General features: G+C 51.6%; 2 protein-coding genes across 12 annotated transcripts in view; one reads left to right on the top strand and one right to left on the bottom strand.

Annotated features, from left to right (window-relative positions):
* Window positions 1-5,529, top strand: part of ZNF618 (zinc finger protein 618) — an 83,438-nt gene extending 77,909 nt beyond the window's left edge. For all 11 annotated transcript variants that reach the window (XM_042878679.1, XM_042878681.1, XM_042878685.1 and 8 more), the window contains one exon: window positions 456-5,529. In XM_042878679.1, coding sequence (XP_042734613.1) covers window positions 456-1,969 — 1,514 coding nt within the window. In that variant the 3' untranslated portion in view covers window positions 1,970-5,529. The remainder of the gene's footprint in view (window positions 1-455) is intronic.
* Window positions 5,530-12,210: 6,681 nt separating this feature from the next.
* LOC122184359 (cholesterol 7-desaturase nvd-like) lies at window positions 12,211-20,443 on the bottom strand. Its single transcript, XM_042879264.1, has 7 exons — window positions 20,146-20,443; window positions 17,115-17,303; window positions 15,166-15,344; window positions 14,288-14,413; window positions 13,984-14,103; window positions 13,667-13,843; window positions 12,211-12,372 (listed from the first exon to the last, which is right to left on the bottom strand). Exons 1-7 carry the CDS (start codon window positions 20,441-20,443, stop codon window positions 12,211-12,213), a joined length of 1,251 nt encoding a protein of 416 aa, XP_042735198.1.
* Window positions 20,444-20,734: the final 291 nt, after the last annotated feature.

The following is a 20,734-nucleotide window of genomic DNA, read 5'->3' as shown; positions in this document are numbered from 1 at the left end:
TTTATGAGTTAGTGAAGGAGGTTGTATGCCTCGGTCCTAAAACAAGTGGCTCAAGGAAAAGATTTAAATCACAAAAATGGTAAGAAAGCCATCTTTCCAGCTGTACCAAGGCAAATAAGCAGAGCTGTTAACAGAAACGTGTAGCACATTGCATGCAGGATTGTGATAGCTAAATGAACGTCACAGAGGTGGCATTCGGGTAGGATTTGGTTGTGAATAGCTGTTGTGGAAGGTGTGCAGATAAGCTCTTAGCTGCTCTAAGCAAGCTGCTGCATGTTCTCTGCAGGTCCAGAAGACCTTTGGGGAACAAGTCCAGGGTTGAAAATGTCTCTGCTACCATCTGTGCATGTTCTGTTTCCTTATGTCAGTCTCAGGATTGTTTATTCACCCCCGCACTGTTGCAGAGGAGCAGCTCTCACGCGGTGCTTTCTTTCTCTCCTTGTATTTCACTGCAGCCTCTGCGAGCAGCTCCGTAGGGAACAGCGCGATCCCGGAGAAGGAGCGGCAGAACATTGCCGAGAGGCTCCTGAGGGTGATGTGCACTGACCTCGGGGCGCTGAGCGTGGTGAGCGGGAAGGAGTTCATCAAGCTAGCACAGACCCTGGTGGATAGCGGGGCTCGCTACGGTGCCTTCTCCGTCACCGAAATCCTTGGTAATTTCAACACACTGGCTCTGAAGCATTTGCCTCGGATGTACAACCAAGTGAAGGTGAAAGTCACCTGCGCCCTGGGCAGCAACGCCTGCCTGGGCATCGGGGTCACTTGTCACTCGCAGAGCATTGGCCCCGATTCTTGCTACATCCTCACAGCTTATCAGGTGGAAGGCAACCACATCAAGAGTTATGTCCTGGGAATTAAGGGCGTAGATATTCGAGATAATGGTGATTTTATCCACCACTGGGTACAGAACGTGCTCTCAGAGTTTGTGATGTCAGAGATCAGGACGGTGTACGTCACAGACTGCAAAGTCAATTCCTCTGCGTTCTCCAAGGCAGGCATGTGCTTGCGTTGTTCGGCCTGTGCCTTGAACTCAGTAGTGCAGAGCGTGCTGAATAAGCGAACTCTACAGGCTCGCAATATGCACGAAGTGATCGAGCTCCTGAATGTCTGTGAAGATCTGGCGGGATCCACAGGCCTCTCAAAGGAGACCTTTGGCTCCCTGGAGGAGACTTCTCCCCCGCCCTGCTGGAACTCGGTCACCGACTCCCTCCTACTCGTGCACGAGCGCTACGAGCAGATCTGCGAGTTCTACAGCAGGGCCAAGAAGATGAACCTCATCCAAAACCTGAACAAGCACCTGCTCAGCAACCTGGCGGCTATTTTGGCACCGGTGAAGCAGGCTGTGATTGAGTTGAGCAACGAGAGCCGGCCCACCTTGCAGCTGGTACTGCCCACCTATGTCAAACTGGAGAAACTGTTCACTTCCAAAGCTAACGATGCTGGCGTGGTCAGCAAACTCTGCCACCTCTTCTTGGAGGCGCTGAAGGAGAACTTCAAGGTTCATTCGGCGCACAAGGTAGCCATGATCTTAGACCCCCAGCAGAAGCTGCGGCCTGTCCCGCCGTACCAGCACGAAGAGATCATTGGCAAGGTCTGCGAGTTGATTAACGAGGTGAAAGAGTCCTGGGCAGAAGAAACAGAATTTGAACCTTCGACCAAGAAGGCCCGGGCAGCAGGGGAAGCCGCAGCAGCTCAGGAAGAAGATTGGTTCGGGAAAAATGAAGTCTATGATTATTTGCAAGAACCTCTCTTCCAGGCCACTCCTGACCTCTTTCAGTACTGGTCGTGTGTTACCCAAAAGCATACAAAACTAGCCAAGCTAGCCTTTTGGCTCTTAGCAGTGCCTGCTGTTGGTGCCAGAAGCGAATGTGTAAATATGTGTGAGCAGGCGCTCTTAATCAAAAGGAGGCGGCTGCTCAGTCCAGAAGACATGAACAAACTCATGTTTTTGAAGTCCAACATGCTTTAAGACTGTCTTTTAATTAAAACAAAACTTTAAAACACTGTTCCAAACAAAGAAAAAGAATTTAAGTTCTAAACACTGTGGACCTCATTATGAATGCCCCTGAAAACCAAGTGCTTTTTTATATATATATAAAAATATAAATATATATAAAATTAAGTTTGAGAGGAAAGCTGAGCACGTGAGAGAGACAGCCCTCTGCCAGGAACGTGCTCCTTTCCATAGATAGTGTGTGGACTTGACAGACTTTCTAATGTTTTCAAGTGGGCAGACCAATGGGAGGCTGATGTTCTAAAGTCTTCAGGCAGCTGAGATCTAAAGTGACTTGAAGTTTCTTTTGTTTCTCCTCCACCCCACCTTTCCTCTTGTCCCCTGGGCCATCTTGCCATGGATAATCAGACTACATTGAACAGAGCAGTTCTGCACTGGACTTTGCTCCTTTGAATAACTGTACACCTTGAGGGCATTTGTCTACAGCCTTCTTGACATACGGTGCACGTTATCAGGGCAGCTGTGTTTTATGAACACCAATATCTTTAGAAATCAGGAAGGGAGACTTTAATTTTTTTATTATTATTTCACTTCTTCATGTAGGGTTTTTCAAAGCAAAAAACAAAAAACACACAAAACCAAAAGTTAGTCTTTTGTCTCCCAGTTTTAACGTGTTAGCTAGCGCTTATAAGTTTGATTTAAAACTAAGAGAAGTGATTCAAGGCAGAAAATGTACGTTTCTTGGATTTGCTTTTTCTCACAGCACACCATCTTTTCTGAATTCCCAGTGTAAATTAGCTTCTCGGTGAATTCTGTGCATCAGGGGTTCTCAAGCTTGTTGGTAGAGCAGCCCATTTGTGATTAAATGACGCCTTTATGGGAGCCACAGCAGTTGCTTATATGGAAGAGCTGGAGACCAGGACAGGCGAGCGGTGCCCACGCAGCGTCTGTGGGCTCTGCCATCTGCCATTGAGAACCCTCATACCTAAAATCTTTGCAAACCTTCCCAGTCCTCACACTCAAAATAGCCTTCGCAAGGCCAAGGACAAACCAAGGTGTATGATTTTTCAGGGGAACAAAGATCATCAGTGTTGCCAAAGTAGGGTTTGAAGGAAGCTTAGAGAAGCGCATGGGCTCAAAGATCCTTCTGAATGTAAGTGCTCCTGATTGAGTGCAAAGAATATCTTTCCCTTTTATTTGGAATGGTTTCCTCTAGTAGCACGAATGTCTTTTTTAATACCTACAGTGCATTACACTACTTGTTACGTTGTTTAATTGTTCTGGCTAGGAAGGCTGCGGGCCCTTAAACGTTCACACTCACTGGCTCACCCCGTATGCAATTAGAGATCATTGTTACACAAAAACATCTCCACTCTGCGTTCACTAAGGCCAGTGCTCTGCTGTGTCCGGTGCCGTGGGTGCAGCATTGCATGCTGCTGGATGGGATCTCTGCAGGCTGTCGCGTTTGGTGCCTCTTGGACAATTCCTGACTTCTGGTGCCAAATTGTAGATTTCCCATCGCTTGGACTTGCATCCCCAGAGGCCAGTTGAAACCAGTTCTGATTTTTGAAGCAGGGCCTCCAGCTTCCAGCAGCAAAGCTCCAAAGCTGCTGTTGGAGGTGTGGGAGCACAGCTGGGGCTCCCAGTGGGAGGCTGGGGCCCTCAGACAGTGCAGGGCTATCTCTGGTGGCTGAGTGTGGTGGTAGGGCCCATCAAAGGTGCTGGGGCACTCTGAAGTGCATGCTTGAGACCTTCCCTAGATCAAGGGTGGTGTTTGTACCCGAGTGTCTTGCCCCAGAACGACTTGCTCCTTTTGGCTTGCATCATGCAATACTTACTGTAGCCTGAGCACAGACCTCAGGCTGGCAGCACCTCTCAGCGTTGCAAATGGCCTCTGGGCAAAACCAGTTGTCACCTAAATTGAGTTTTGCATATGGGTAACTTCAAAGGTAGAGTCCACAACCCCACGGGTAGCTGCAGGGTGAGCGGTGCATGAAGGTGAGCAGCTGAAGCAAAGCTACTGGAGGTCCAGTCTCTGGCAGTGGTTTTTGCGGATGGCAGTGCAGGTTGCAGGCCAGCTCAGCTCTTTGCTGGTTGTACTTATTTTCTCCCATACAGCTCCTGCTCGCCCGGCAGCACATCACAAAAGAAGCCTGTAGCAAGCAAAACCCAAGCCTCAGACTGAAACAAACAAAAAATCAGCAGGTAGAGGTGGGAGGTGTGCTAATTATCCAGCATTTGTGCTGCAGGGCCTGCTGAAAAGCAGGAGAAGAAAGGGGCTGAAGGTCATGTCAAAAACGGGATGGGCTGCTGAGCCTACAGAGCTCAGCGGAGGGCAGAGCTGAGGCAGGATTTGCAGGTCTTTCTCCATATGGCATCTTTTACCTTTGCACTTGGTTTGCCTTTGGCTGCAAGAGCCACTCGCAGTCTCTGTGACACCCAGGGCAATGCCTGACATCTCTGTGTTCCTTTGAGACAGAGTTCCAAGCACTTCTTTCCTAAGGGTGAGGGCACCCAGAGCTCCCCTTCCCCTTCCTCTTCTCTTCTTGAGGGTTGGACACAATGATCTCCAGAGGTCTCTTCCAACTCCTACAATTCTCTGATTCTCATACTCTGAGGCAGAGATCTGAAGCTTTCTTGCTGCAGTGACCAAATGCTGGGATCTCCTGGCCCTCCATCCCACTGCCTTCTCCAGGGCACCTTTGGTTATCATTGCACTGATGCGAACATGGATCTGGGCAAGCATGGAGTGATGTCTGGCAGATGAGGTTCTCCCAAAGACTTAAAAACTCAACTAGCAGCTAAAAGAGCAAAGCAAAACCAAAAGGCTGTGAAACGGAGCAGTCTGGAGGGTCTTGGTAAGAAAACAAGCTGGCCAGAACCTTTTTCCAGTGTGTCAGCCACAGCTCTTTGTGAGTCTTAAGGGATGGGCTCTGCTCAGTGGGGCTGTTGGTGCTGTGCCTGCTCATTGCTTGTGTCTGAAGTACCTCATTGAAAGCAGAGAAGCATGTCTGGAGCACACCTATGTACTCTGAATGTCAAGTGCTTCTCTTGCTTCTCCTTCCCTCCTTTAGGACTCAGATTTGTATTCTAGGGAGTGTAGATAACTTTACCAAGGTCTGAATTTTGGAAGCTCTTCATTCAGCAGGTTATTGGGGTCAGCTCATTGGGAGCTCTGCTTGGAGCAACGCTTGTTTTGTACGGAGTGCTGCCTGTCCTGCAGTGGGTGGCAGCAGGGGAGAGGCTCTCCTGGGATTGGCCATTAAATGTTATGTCAGTGCCATGAAGTTCTGCTTCCTTTGAGCTAGGAAATGTCCTCAGAGTTGGTGCATCAATCTATGGTAGATCATGCTGGGAGTTTTGTCTTCTGCTGGTTTGGTTCTGTTCACTTGCACTTAAGAAGAGTGTTTGGAGGAAAGAACTGGAGTGTGCATCCTCCAGGCATTCTCTTGTTTGTGCTTCTTGCTCTGTGCCTGCAGACTTTGCTTTCCAACTTAGGGTTTGCTGTGGGGATGACTGTGATCTGCAGGAGGAGCAGGCACCAATAGGAGAGGAAGGGGGGGGGGGGGGGGGGGGAGGGGGTCGTGGTGCTGTCCAAAGTTCTCTGCAGAACTGAGGAGCTCAGAAGGGTGTTGTGTGAGGATGGCAGTCAGGTGACGTTGGTCTCTGTGTTCATCTCTCCTCATGTCTCAGGCAATAGGCAGCAGTTTTTCTGGCTTGCAGGATGGGCTGCTGTGCTGTATTGCTTCTGGGTCCTTTCAGATGGAAGGAAATGTTTCTTTTACCAAAGTTTTGTCTGTTGTGAGAAAACTGATTTGGTTGGATTTGAACTGGTGCAATCTGCAAGAGATTTTCAGGCTCAGGTTTTGCCCAGCGTGGAGGTCTGTTGGTTGCTGGCTGAGGCAGTCTCACTGAGATGAAGCATCAGTTTTAGCATCGCTGTGACCTGGTAGCATTGTTTGGCTGTGCGTGGTGCTGCTCTCCTCTACAGACAGAATGTGCCCAGAGGCAGCTCAGGGAGCCACGACCCTGCAGTGAAGTTGGGGCAGACACACTCATAAGAGTTGTGAGTCACTGAAATCAGAGGGGAAACACTTCTGGAGACTGCTGAGCTCGGCATTGAGGTTCCTGTGTTGTTACAGCTTGCAGCAAGACATCTCTGATCAGTTGGTATTCCTCCAAATGCTTGCAGAAACACAAGAGGCATAGTGTGAGAAGAAATTCCTGCATGTGCTGCTGTGGGTGGACCCACTCAGCCCCACAGAGTGCTGCATGGAAGCAGAATCCAAGACACTCTCTGCTAGGACTAATCAGCACTGCATCTGCAGGTACTGCACTGCATCACCGCGGAGCCGGGAGGTGGCCTAAGAGCAGCCACAAAGCTCCCCAGCAGCTGGGAGCACTGCCTTGTGCCGAGCAGGGCTCAGCATTTCTGCTTATGGGAGGGGAGGGACTCCGAGCTGTCAGAGGAGGTTGGTCATTCCTTGCGGAGTCATTAGGAGTAGTGAGGTGAGAGTGAACAACCAGCAAAGACACTAAAAGCAGTTTCTGGGAATCATTTGTTTGTTTGTTTAATGGAGGAGAAATCTGCTACCTGGGAGGAAACTGGCACAGGGATGGGTTTTTATGGATCATGGCCCTGCTGGAAAAGGACCTGAGTGTAGTGGTGGATGGCAGCTGGACACGGGCCAACACTGTGCCCTCACAGCCCAGAAGCCAGCCGTACCCTGGGCTGCATCCAAAGCCACGTGCCGGCAGAGCAGGGAGGGGATCTGCCCCTCTGCTCTGTGCTGTGACACCTCACCTGGAGCACTGCGTCCCGGTGGGGAGTGCTCAGTGCAGGAGAGACACAGAGCTGTTGGAGGGCCACAAAAATGATGGCAGGGATGGAACACCTCCCTGTGAGGACAAGCTGAGAGTTGGGGCTGCGCAGCCTGGAGAAGAGAAAGCTGTGGGGAGAGCTGAGGGCAGCCTATCAGTACCTACAGGGCTGTGAGAAGGGAGGGGACAGACTCTTCAGCAGGGGCTGTTATGATAGGACAAGGGGAAATGGCTTCAAACTAAAGGAGGGGAAATGTAGATTAGATATAAGGAAGAAATTCTTGACAGTAAGGGCAGTGAGGCACTGCACAGGTTGCACAGAGAGCTGGTGATGCCCCATCCCTGCAAACATCCAAAGTCAGGCTGTTGGAGCTCTGAGCACTGCTGGAGCTGTGGGTGTCCCTGTGCAATGCAGAGAGTGGGACTTGATGGTCTTTGAAAGTCCCTTCCAACTCAGAAGTTTCTGTGGTTCTATGGTTTTGAACCTAACAAGAACAGAGCCTAGACCAGACGGATTGGAAGCAGAATGCTCCACATAAAGTGCCACAAGGATAGAATTGGGGCTGGGCGAGCATTAGGTGGTGTTCTGCTGTGCGTTTTCTGTGATCTTGAGTCCATGGGATCCTTTGGGAATGCCCAGAACACCTGGGCTGGGACATGGGGTGCTGTCAGATCCCTCTGGAGAAGTGTCTGCCAGCAGTGTGGTCCAGCGCGTGGTGTGTGTGACCCTGCGTGCAGTGTCCCCTTCCTGGGCCTTTTGGGAGGCGCCACTGGGCAAAGCCACAGCATGGGGAGGTAAAGCCAAGCACAGCCCCAGGCTGCAGACCTCTCTGGTGCTGGGGCAGTTTGCATCTGCTAGGCCAGAAGTGGTAAACCAATGAGAGTGTATTGCCCTGGGGTTTAATTTTCTGTATGGAATGTGTGGGGGGTGTCTGTTTGGCTGTTGGTTGGGTTGTTTTGCTGCTCCTGGTAGAGCCTTTTGTTTTATGACCTGGCAGAAGAGTTTGGCTCACGTTGTACAGCAGTGTGTCCAGAAGCCCCCATAGGGTTTAACGATCTGTAGGCAGCCGAGCTGGAGTGTTTGAGGATAGCTGGAAGCTGAGGCACACCAACATCCTGCCCAGCACCCACTGCTGGTTGAAAGACTCCCTTCCCTCCCGTCATCTCAGTGTCACCAACAGTGTACGCCTGTCCCAGTGCCGCGAGCACCACAGCCTTAAGGACTGAGCATTTGGCAGTGCAGATGAGTGCAGGCGTGCCCAACCCTTGCATTTTACAACCAAAGTTCCTCAATAAGACCCTTCTGTTCTCACCAGCCCCGAATGCTCGTGCTCCATCTTCTGGGGCTCTCGTGGCACTCCGGTGGGTGGGTGGGGGCTCCCGCCAGGCTGGGCTGGGAGGAGGGATGTTCTTTCTTTCCACGTGTCCCAGCAGGAGAGCTGCTTTCCATGGTCCCTTTACTCTTCCAGGGACCTTTTTTTCTTTATTTTTTATTTGTTAACTAAATTATTTAAAAGGAAAACTGATAGGGACGAAGCAGGCTGCGGGCCCAGAGGGTTCTGCTCTGCGCCGTGGCTGGAGCGTCACGCCAACAGCGCTGCCTTGTGCGGCCTGCTGGGCAGAGCAGCTGCCCTCCTGCCCGCCTCGGGTTCTGCAAACTGCTGGGAGCTGCGGTCGTGTGTCACCAAGAAAAAGATCGGTTTTCTCCTTCCCCTCCTCACCCCCTCCCTCGGTAACTTGTGTGCGTTTCCTTTCTGTAGATGCAGATGTTCTAGGCAATACCACAGATGCACCTGCGTGTGTCTCTACCTGCGAGTGCAAGAATCTCATGTCATCTTAAAAAAAAAATACAAAAAAAAAAAAAATACAAAAAATATACAAAAAAAAAAATATCTTTTTTAGGCCAGAGTTTTCTACAGGTATTAATGAATATTTTTCTTAATCCTTATAAGTTTTATGTGTTTAATATTTCTTAATACCGGTAGCATTAATTTATACTTTTGTAGCAACACAATATTTTTATAAACCGCCACCGCTGGCTTTGTCTTCATAACGGGGAAACGTGCGGGCAGCCGGCCCTGCACTGTACCATGTACTGTATTTAAAAGGTTATCTAATGTCACACTTGCTGTGTTAATAAACAAAACAAAACCTGTTTGAAGTCTCATGTATTGTTGGTGTGGATCGAATGACTCAATAGAGAGCAATATTGCACGGGGTTGAGTTGCTGATTTTCATTGTGAAATATGAACGCTTGAGGCCAACTCAAGTTCTTCTGATTTTGTTTTTTTTTTCTTTTTAGGATTTTGTTTTCTTTCGTTTTGTTTTGGTTTTTTTTCTTTTTTTTTTTTTTACAGCTGAATTAATCAGTGCTGTTTGAAACTTAGACTGACGTCAAATGAAAAGGATTATTAAAGAAAAAAAAAATCAAGGTGTTTAAATGTTGCTGTTTTTACAAGTCTGTTGCTGTCTGAATGGAAATATTCCTCAAGAGAGGAGTAGTTCCACTTCGCTTCCAAAGGAGCCGAGCGCTCCGGGCAGAGCTCGGTTATTTGGAGACCTCTTAGAGACATGTTCTGCAACATTCTTTTCAGAGTTGATGCCAAGGCAGAAGACAAACTGTAACTGTAAGAAAGCATCCGTTGCTTGAGGATTTTCATGTCAGTGTTGTATTTATGGTTTTACAATAAAACAACCTTTAGGAAAAAGAAGAAGTGTCTGGGATTTTCTATTTCTTCAAGCACGTGTGGGACCTCATTCCGTGCTGAGCGCCTCTGCGAAGAGGAAAAGGAAAACCTGCGCTGAGGAGACCAACGTCTCAGCAGCGTCTCTTTGGTGCTCCTCTCTGGGGCTCCTTGCTGCTGGAGGGGGTGCGCAGTGCTGTTTGTATGGAGGGTCAGAATGCCGCAGAGCACAGAAGTCTGCGTGGAGGCGATGTCAGTCGTGATGTGATTCAGGGTTCTCAGATGAGGAAAATGGGGATCAGGCAGTTCTGGATGGAGCCCCAAGGCGCAGCACAAACAGCACAACACAGGGAATTGTCCCGTATGGAAGTAGTGCATGGGCCGGGGTCAGAGGAGGAAGAGCCCAACCTACAAAAATTAAAGAGCTGCTTGATAGAAAGGTTGTAATTAATCTGTTAATTCAGAACCCAAAGTTGCGGTATGGCAACAGGCCTAACAGCAGGACTGTTCCAGTTAGCATTTGAATGTGAAGATAATAGCAGCAATCAGAATGGAGACTCATAGAATCGTAGAATCGTTTCAGTTGGAAGGGACCACTTAAGGCCATCTGATCCAACTCCCTGCAACAAACAGGGGCACCCACAGCTCCACTGGGTGCTCAGAGCCCCTCCAGCATGACCCTGAGTGTAACAGTAAGAACGGCTGTAGCTTTGCAGTACATTAGGTATAAATGAACAATTTTAGGAAACAATAAGCTTAGATGCTCTTGCATCTTGTGAGTTTGGATTTGTTTGGAAATCGGCATGACAGAGCGCTGGAACTGGCAGCCCAGAGAGGTGTGGAGTCTCCTTCCGTGGAAATACTCAAGATCTGCCTGACGTCCACCTGTGTGACCTGCTGGCAGGGGGTTGGGCAGGGGGTTGGTTGATAGTCTCTGGAGGTCCCTTCCAATCCCTGCAGTTCTGTGATTTTTGAAGAGGTGAATGTAAAGCCAGAAGGCAGAGCAGGCTGGAGAGCAGTGCTCCTTGGCTTGCTGGTGGCTTCCAGCACTGAGTTGTCCTTTTTCGTTGGACCCTTTGGAAAGGATAAATAAAAGTGCAAATGGAAATGTAAGAGGCTTTAGCTGATCTGCCTTATTTCCCTATTCTCTAGTTTCTGCTGTAACAGGAAAGAACTATTTTAGTCACTGTAAAGAAAGAACTCAGAGTTCAGGTTCTGTTGGTGGGATCCCATCATTTTCTTTAATGTCAGAGCTGACAAACCCAACAAAGCTGATTGAACTCACCCTCTCCACTCCCATCTTCAACACCTTGCTTTCCTTGGAGTTTTGCTCATCCCGAGATCCTCTGTGTGGGAGCAACGTGAGGAATGGAGACCAACAGCCCGGGTGTCTGGCACAAGCAACCCAGCCATGTGCTGTGCACGTGTCCACATGAAGGTGAGCACAGACCCTCCAGCCCTGTAATGTTCCTTAGGCCTCTCAGCGTCCCCATCTCCCACCCCCCCATCCATGCCAGAGGCCAAGGGGTTCCCACAGCCCCCATGCAAGGACACACAAACACGGCTGCATGTGTGAGCCCCAGCTGAGAACCAGCGTGTCCTTGGTGTGTGCCGTGGGTGAGAAATGACGCACAGTGAACACAGGGTCAGATTTTTAAAGAATTTAATAGCAAAATCAGTCAGTGCAATAGCGTGGTAGGAAGGGCAAAGGCACCGCCTGCACAGTGTTAGCTGCTAGCCAAGTGGGCAGTGGGCTGCTCCTGGTCTGTGGGCTACTGGTAAAGGAGGAACCAGAAACCTCAGCACAGTGCAGAGTTCTGAAGGCACAAAGAATTGCACAGCATACGAGCAAAACAGCCACCAACTTGGAAAGGTACTCACACTGGGCGATGGCTCTTGCTGGATTGTGGCACTGAGTAGCTGCCAGAATCCGGCAGGCTCTTTCTATAGAGAATACATCTATCTCTATGCTGTGCAGCAAGGCAGAATTTAACCCTTTAATATAAAACACATAGGCATAAAGCAAAAGGGAGTGTAGATCAGTTTCAGCCAGATTTGCAGCCTGGTTTCCATGTATCAGCTTCATTTCTGATCACTGTGACAGTGACATCTGTGATCTTGCCATGAATAACAGATTTTTACAGCCAACTGTGCATCCATGGCATTGCTGGCATGCAGGGGTTTCCAAAGCACATCCTTGACCTGCAGAGATGTTCACAACGTGAATCACTCATTGGGACAGTCCCCCTGCTGCCTGAATGGGGAGATCCCTCCTGCAGAGCTCAGTGGGACCAAGGAAGCCCACCCAAGGAGCATGGTGGGCTGCTGAAACTCTGCTGCTCTGCTCTGCCTCCGTCAGAGGAAGGGAGGATGGCAGACGCCTGCCGGCTTTGCAGTCACACCTCTGGGGCCACACAAACGTTGGCCAAGGCTTCCCCAGGGTGCTGGAACCCGCCCAAGGTGAGGAGATGGGTACAGAAGCAGCAGCAAGCACAGCTGGGAAACGCGGTGCAAGAAGGGGGTCACACGGAAAGCATTTTCCCTACCCAGAGAGAGGCACAAAGAGGGAGTTTTGTCAGTCTTAATTTTGTGCTCCGCTCACAGATGACAGCAGAGGTACAACAGCAAGCATGGAACGCCATCAGGGCTTTGGTGCCTTGAGCACAGCGGGTGCACAGAGGAGTGCCGGGGCTCCTTGTGCCTACACGACACTCCTTGTTCTGCTCAGTGCTCTGCAGGGCACCACAGCCCTTACCAGTCCAGGTCCCCTTTGGGCACTGACGGCCGCGTGCTCCTCTCGCTGTAGAACTGTGCAAACCAGCGCCGGTGCTTCTGGATGCCAGCATCCTCGCAGACCAGCAGTGGCTTGGACAGGTACTGCTTGTTGTTCCAGATGGTCACATCTCGCTCAAACTGCAGGGAGAAAGCAGAACCTGCAGCCTCATGCATGCTGCCCACACAGCAGGATTAGTGGTTGTGTTCCTCCTGAATGGCTGTGGGAGTGTTCTGACTCTTTTAAATGGCAAGAATTAAGAAATCACAATTGTTCAGCGCATTGCAGCTCCCAAGCAAGAAATCACTTCCAGCTCAGAGTGCCTCTGCCACTGGAACAGAAGTGGACATTGTGAAGGCAGGAGCTGATCCACCTGAGGCTGTTGATTCGTGGGATGCCTCCAGCAATCAGGCATCATAGAATCATAGAGTTGCTCAGGTTGGAAAAGACCTTAAAGATCATCAAATCCAAGCACGACCTAACCATACTGCCCTAACAACCCTGCACTAAATCGTGTCCCTGAGCACCACATCTAAACAGTTTTTAAATGCATCCAGGGATGGTGACTCAACCACCTCCCTAGGGAGCCTATTCCACTGCTTGGTATCATTGTACATTAAGCACCCCTGTCTTAAATTTCACTCAGGCACACGTGCAGTGAGATTTATGGAGTTTCGGTGTTGTTTATATTTTTTGCAAAGAAGTCTGCAGAAATAAGTGCTGCTCATCTGTATTTGTAAGATATATTAAGCCAACATTTAAACAATATGAGCTAGCACAGCTAAGTTTGGTTTGGGATAGGGTCTTGGCATTGTAAAGCCATCTTTTGACATTGAGAAGGTCAAAATGGACATTAAAAACAAAAATCAACAGTGTGAGTGGAGCAATAATGGAAGGGGTCACCTACAGAGCTGGATGGGAGCAGCCTTCCAAGGAGCTTCCAAGGCTCACCCAGACAACTCATGAACTGGGCTGTAGTCTGGCCCCAGCTGGAGCAGAGACCTCCAGAAGGGTCTTTCCTCCACTGCTGTGAGTCTCGTCTGAAGGGACTTCTCTATCAGGAGGAGCAAGAGTTGCCAAACCTCATGGTAGTTTAACAGTGGGAGTATTTCATGGCAAGGTCCTAAAGCACCATCCTGGGATGCTGGAGATCTGGATGCAGCCATTAGTCCTCCTAAAAACTCCTTGCAACCTGGGAGAGGTCACCTAACCCTTATGCCCCAGTTTCCCATCTGCAGGACAGGGACAGCATCTCACTGCCACCCTCAGCAGATGAGGGAATCCTCATGACTAAACCTTGGGCTTCCTTCTTTGGGCTCCTAGATCTGAAAGTTTGTGTCCAAGAGTGCTCAGCTCCCAAATATGTGAGCCCACAGGGGCAGCTGCTCCACACAGCATCCCACACTGCAGGACACAACCTCCTCAGAGCCCCACCTGAATGCATTCTGCCCTCAGGATGAACTTGGGGATGATGGCTGGCACGTTCTTCTGGTAATAGATTTTGTGGACCACGTTCTGCAGGAGAGGCTCCAGGGGCGTCACTGTCTGCAGGATGATCCCATGGCCCAGGAACGCATGTTTGAAGATGAGGAAGACCAGCCCTGGCCCAACCTGCAGAGAACAAAGCACCCTGAGGGATGGAGCCCCATGGTCCTGCCTGGAACCTCATCCTCTGGGCCAAAAAAAGCCGTCTGTCAGCTCAGGGGGTGATGGCCCTCCCCACACGAGGCTCTGTGGGGCACAGGACGTACCTGCCTGGCTGACACCGACAGGTCCAGCAAGGGGAAGCGCTTCCCAAAGATGGTGGCTGTGTGCTGGAGCTGCATGCGGGAGCAGTGCCTGTGGGGCTCCGGCTCTGGCTGCCACTCAGCCTGAAGGAGAGGTAGCAGTGAGATGGGGCTGAGAAGGGCAGAGCACGAGGAGAGGGAAGGCTCAGAGATACAGAAGAGACGCGACCTGAAGAGAGGGGACGTGGCAGGAATCAGGAAGAGAGGCAGAAAAGGGATCTGGCCTGGGGGGCTTTGAACAGTGCCACAAGGGGAGCCGGGGCACTACCTTCCAGACGTGCTTCATGAAGTCCCACAGCCTGGACTTGGTGTATCTCAGGTCGGATCCGCTCAGAATGGCTGGGCCGTGCAGGAAGGCCAGGTGAGCTGTGTCAGCTGCGTTCTCAGGGATTTCCTGCAGGGGGACAATTTATGTCAAGGGCTAAATTCTTAGGATCATAGAATCAGAGCTCACCAAGTCCAACCATCTTCCCACCTCCACCAGCACCTCCCACTGACCGTGTCCCCCAGCACCATACCCTGGAGCACCCCCAGGGATGGTGAACCCACCACTCCCTGGGCAGCCCATGCCAATACACTGCCACTCTTTCTGACAAGAAATGTTTTCTAATGCCCATCCCAAACGTTTTGAGGTTTAACTGCTTTACTGCTTAAGTCCACCAGCATCCCACCAAGATGGCACACAGCATGGACTGACCCCAGCACAGCTCTGCTCATGCCACTCCCTCCTCCAGCCTCCACAGTTCCACCAAGAGATGACAGAAGCAGCATTTCGTTCCGCTTGCCAGCAAATGAACATGGTTATGAAGATTAACAGCAAAATAACCGCGCATTTTCCCATTCTGTGATCAATGAGTTGGGGAGCCCGCTGACACTGAGCACTGCAATTCTTGGATAATCTTTTTTTAAATTACATCGGTTATAAGTCAAAGCAAATGAACAGATTCCCTTTAAGCACCCAGCACATCTGCTCCCTCTCAAGCAGCCTGTGGTTCACGTCTGGGGAACATCTGCTATGCTTGGCACATGGCACAGTGATGCATTTCCAGGGCCACGCGCCGTCCGGCCCCACTGGGTTTAGTGGAGGAGGTGTCTGGAGATGGGTGAGCACTGAAGGAAGGGGCCCCAGCCCTGCCATGCTCCCACCTGGATGTGTGCGTCCACAAAGTGCTCTGTCTGCCCCCGGAACACCCAGTCCCCTGTGATGATCTCAGGCTGCTCAGGCACATCCCAAGTGGGGCCGGTCCCGTCGCAGTGGTACCAGAGCAGCAGCATCCCATTCACCTCACAGCACGGCCAGCTCCGCACCTTGGCAAAATCCGGCACTGAGGAAAAGAAAAGGATTGGATAAAAGTGGCGTTTCCAGCATGCTCAGTGTCACTTCACCCCGGGCGACAGCTCAGAGCTTGGGCAGCATTAGCTTGGCACAAGCTCTCCCTGCTGCCATTTGCCACCCCTCCAGATGCTGAAGGAGAAAAGCAGCTCCTGAAGTTTGCTTTGTTTTCTTTAATGTCATTTCAGTGTGCATGAGTCCCTCAGGAAAGGTAAGCCCTGCAGCCTGCTCTCACTGCTCAGAACCATGCACAGTGCACACGTCCAATGAACCCACTTCCAGTTCCATTGGGCTACAAGCAATGGCTTCAGCTGTAGATGGGCAGGAAGCAAAGCCAGCTGTAACTCCTGAGCTTGAGTCATCCTGCTTTGGTACAGTAGTGCCATGGGTTGCATTTGGAATAGGCCTCCACTCTTTCCAGCCTTCCCAGTGAAATTGATTTGGGTGTTTATGTGTAACTGACTGTCAGAAAACTTTTCTTCTACTCAATGGGCAGCTTTCACTTTCATTACATTTTTTTTTTCTAGCTGGCAAACAAGCCCAGAGGACATACTTTCCTTATTACTTAGGTTTGCACATCCACCCGGGAGGCTGAAGGATGCAAGAAATTAGGTTTTGATTTCCTAGAACCATAGAATGGCTTTGGTTGGAAGGGACCTAAAAAGATCATGTTCCAAACCAATGACTGATAGAGGGGGCTGGACAAGATCACAGGTGCAACGTAGGGTTGCAAAACCCATCTTTTTGGTGGGATCCATTGCATTGCAGGAGATTCCTCACCCCATGCACATACTGGGTGCACTGTGAGCCCAGTGCCAAAGGGGCTGTGCACCAAAATCCCCCACCATGCCCTCCATGCACACAGATGGCTCCTTAATCTGTTTATATCAACCTGACCCACTTGGGAGCAGCGCAGCTGTGTGCAGTTCTGTTCCACCAGTAACCATGGCTGTGAATAGAGCAATCTCACAGGAACAATGCATTTTAGCAAGAGTTTGTCCATGGCCAGAATACTCGTTCTCATTTTGCAATGAGGCACATCTTTCTTCATTACTTGGAATCAAATTTTCATTCAAATGCAGCTCCTGAGTGCGTGCGTATGCAAAAACGAATGCCATATTAACCTGCATGGTGCAATCCATAAACTGCTCATCTCATCTCATATGGATGGAACGATTTCTCCACTTTGGGAAAAAAAAAAAAGTCTGTTTAGTAGAGTTTTGCTGTTAATTAATGTTATCATCACTATCTGAATCATGTCCAAATTGAGCTTCTCTGGAAAATAATTAGGAAGAACAATCCAGAGGAGAGCTCAAGGTAAATTCTCTCCATGTTTTCAGCCATGTTTAGAATGGCTGATTTCTTTAAATCAGTGCAAGCCCACAAGTAATTATTACAGGGGAAGTTAAGGATTTCTCTCTGCATGGTTGCCACAAACCGTATCGAAGGATGGGAGTGAAAGCCTTAGAAAAAAAAAAAAAAGGGTCACATAGGGATTATTTTATCTGTTATTTAAGCATTGAATTGGTATAAACCATCACTGTGGAGTGCAGAGTAATTTCTGAAACCCAGTGGGTGAAAGTCCCGGGTGTGATTTAGCACGTGACAGGCCATCAGAATGCTGTGTCCCAGGGAAGGTGGTGAGTCGGTGTGCTGCAGGAAATGAGGGAGCAGCGTGGAGGTGAGCTCTGACTGCTTTTCCTTTCCTAATCAGATTTTTAGGCACTGCCATCGCTCCAGCTGCTCTCTGGGGGAGGTTCACCTTTTCCAGAATATGGGATGTGGGTGCATTTCCCATCTTCTCCTCTGAAGCGCCAGCCGTGGAAGGGGCACTCGATGCAGCTGCCCACGACGCGCCCGCCAGCAGCCAGGTCAGCCCCCAGGTGTGGGCAGTATGAATCCACCACGTGCGCCTGGCCGTCCTGCGTGCGGAACGCGGCCAGCCGTTCTCCTGTGGGAACAGGAGGTCATGAGAGCATCTGCAAAAACGGAGTGAGGGGTGGGGATGGAGGGGTGGCTCAGCCCCATCTGAGTGGGCAGCAGGAAGAATCGCGGGATCGTTAAGGTTGGAAAGGGCCACTAAGATGATGAAGTCCAACCGCCAACCCGCCCCCTCCATGCCACTGACCGTGTCCACAAGTGCCACATCTCCATGGTCCTTGAACACCTCCAGAGGTGGTGACTCCACCGCTCTCCGGGCAGCCTGTGCCAACGCATTACCACTCTTTATGAGAATGTTTCCTAATACTCAAGCTGAACTTCCCATGGCACAACATGAGGCCATCGTCTCATCCCATCGCTGTTACCTGGGAGCAGACACCAACTCCACCTCACCACAACCTTTCAGCAATAGCAGAGCACGGCCATCTCCCCTGAGCTCCCCTTCCCCACGCTGACCCATCCCAGCTCCCTCAGCCGCTCCCCATCACACCTGTGCTCCAGACCCCTCACAGCTCCATCCCATCTCTGGACACGCTGCAGGGCCTCCATGTCTGCACTGCAGTGAGGGCTCAGCACCGAGCACAGCACTGAGCTGCGGCCCCACCAGTGCCGTACAGAGGGATGATGCCCTCCTGCTCCTGCTGGCTGCACTGCTGCTGACACAAGGCAGGCTGCCGTGGGCCTTCTTGGCCACCTGGGCACACTGCTGGCTCGTGTTCATTAACAGATTAATTACAACACCGCCAGGTCCGTTTCCTCTATACAGTCTTCCAACCACTCTGCCCCAGTCCTGTAGCGCTGCACGGGGTTGTGGTGCCCAAAGTGCAGCACCCGGCACTCGCTCTCGAAGCTCAGCCCGTGGATCAGCCTGCCCACATCTCACCGCCAGGTGGCAGCCCGCACCCGGCTCCCGCATCCTCCGCTCCGTCCCTACGCCCGCACGGCCCCGCGCCGCTCCCCAGCATCCCTCGGCCGTACCCTGGTTATCGGGTGCTGCTCATCCAGGTGCAGACAGCGAGCTGAAGCCCAGGGAGCTCCTCGGTCCCTTGTCGTGTTATACGTGTTAACCCATCACTTGTGAAAGCTTTGTTACAGATGCTGTGACTTGGAGCTCACACAGAAGGAAATGAGACAAAACTGGAGATCAAAACCCAACTGAGCTGCAGGATCCAAGTTCTGTCTGCGTTTACCCAGAAAGCTGTGTTTGATGACAGGCGACAGGCAGTGAGCTATTATCACAAATCTGCTTCTCTTTGTCTCGTGGTCTGGGCAAAGAAAACTCCCAACCTTCAAAGCTGGGAAGGATTCTCTGCTATCTGGCAGAACAGTGTGGTGCCTCCCATCCCAGCACTGCTGGGCACTGGAAGGCAATGGTGGCTGTGCTGGCAGCAGGCACAGGGAGGGGAGGTGCTTGAAGTGCGGGTCCTTCCCCTGCCCTGGGTCACAGGCAGCCCTTTTCCTAGCTCTCCTCTTTGCCTGACTGAGTCTCAGAGCAAATGGGGCAAAAAGCAGGGAGAGGTTTCAGCCCATGCAGCTGTGTTTTGGGACGTGCTCGGTCCCCAAGGCTGGCTCTTAAAAGGACCGAGTCAAAAGATTCTCTTCCTGTTCTCTTGCTCACTTGTTTTGGAGTAGGGCCACATTTCCAGGCTGTGCTCAGAGACGCTCTCCAAAGCAATTAAACATTCACAAACCTGGAAGCTATGGGCTGTTTAACTCCCTTAATTACTGGTAGTCCTCTTGGCAGCAGTATCCTGCCATCATGCTGCAACGTGAAGTGATGTTACCTGTAATTTATCCAGACCAGGTGGAAAGGGTGCCAGGGGCAGGGATTTGGTTGGGCAATGCAAGGAGCCTCAATGTAACAGCAGGTTGGTAGGGGATCACCAGGGTGTGTATATGAATTGAATAATTCCCATCATAAAACAAAGAAACAAACAAACAAACAAAACAAACAAACAAAAAAAAAAACAGCAAAACATGACAGGAGAAGGTGGCTCTCTAAAACAGATCTGGGAAAGAAAAAAAAACGCACCTTCACCACTGAATCTGAGGGATTTCAATGCAGAAACTTCCCTTCTGATGAGGAAGGCACCTGGACATGTCCCAAATAATCTTCAAGATAGAAGGACCATGGACAACCCAGCACCCCTCTGGATGTGGCTGTGAGATCTGATCTGCCCTGGGAAAGGCAGAGCTGTGGGCAGCAGTGCTGGGAGGGCAGCAAAGCGTCATGGAGTCTCAGGAAGAAGCCGGGGGGTGCCCTGCATGCTCACAGAGACACTGTGCCATAACATCTCCAGTACCCCAGCTGGGATACCTGATACCTGAGTTGTGCCACCCCTCCTGCCCACATGCACACGTTGGCTGGGCTGCCCCAGGAGAGGGGCATGCAGAGGTGTCCCAGTGTCACAGCAGAGACCTCATGCAGGGGCTTGGGGTGCCCCAGCAGGGATGCTCAGGGAGGGATGTCCTGCACACTAATAAGGAGCCCAGGCAGACACCCGGCATGGGTGCAGGATGCCCAGTGCCATAGTGAGGATGTCCCACACGGAGATACTGGGGCAGGGATAACGCTGTGCCTGGGCAGGAATGTCCTCATTCCCCCAATGGAGTTCCCATCTGGGATCTCCCACGTCCCGGTGAGGATGCCCAGGCAGTGGAACCAGTGTGATGGGGCTGTTCCAGGGGAAGTGCCCGGGGAAGGGGTGACCCGGATGGCCGGCAGGACTCCCCATTCCCGGGCGGGGATGCCCTCGCAGCAACACCCCGGGGATCCGTCGGGGCCGCTCCGCACCCCACCCGGCAGCCCGGACCTCTCCTCCCTCGAGTCTCGGCGGGGATCCCGCACTCACCGAGCAGAGCGAGGCTGCGGACGGCACCGCGGGGCAGCTGCTCGGAGTCGAGGACGCGGTACCAGCCGTTGGGGTAGGGCGGCGGCAGCGCTCCGGACCGACGGGAGCGGCGGGCTGAGATCCCACGGCTCGGACCCACAACCGGCAGGTAGCCCACGCGGCCCGGGCCGCGCCGCAGCTCCAGCGGCCGCCAGCTGCCGGGCAGCAGGACGAAGAGGAGAAAGAGGATGAGGAGGAGGAAGAATGGCGTCCCGTCTCCCAGCCCCGCGGCCAGCAGCTCCGTGCCGCACCACCCCATAGCGCGCACGGCCCCAGCGCAGCCGCCTCTTGTTATAGAGCGGGCGGCCCCGGGCGGGGTGATGCTGGGCGGGAGGGCTGGGTCCAGCTCACACCCCCACGCCCAACCGGCATCCCCGGGACGAGCGAGGAGCCGGGAGACGGTGGAAACGCCCGACCGAGGAGCAGTGAGCGCAAGCTGCGACCGCTTGAATGTAAGGAATAACGTGTCTCCAGGCTGTGGCCCCCGCACCAGGTCGATGCGTTAATTAGATCATCGCGTACCACATCGCCTCCTGAGCCACTGTCTCAG

Source organism: Lagopus leucura, unplaced genomic scaffold (genome assembly GCF_019238085.1).
Source record: "Lagopus leucura isolate 7727_CA_CO unplaced genomic scaffold, USGS_WTPT01 Super-Scaffold_100022, whole genome shotgun sequence".
In the NCBI taxonomy this organism is placed as follows: domain Eukaryota; kingdom Metazoa; phylum Chordata; class Aves; order Galliformes; family Phasianidae; genus Lagopus; species Lagopus leucura.
This window is presented reverse-complemented; position numbering and strand designations above follow the sequence as displayed.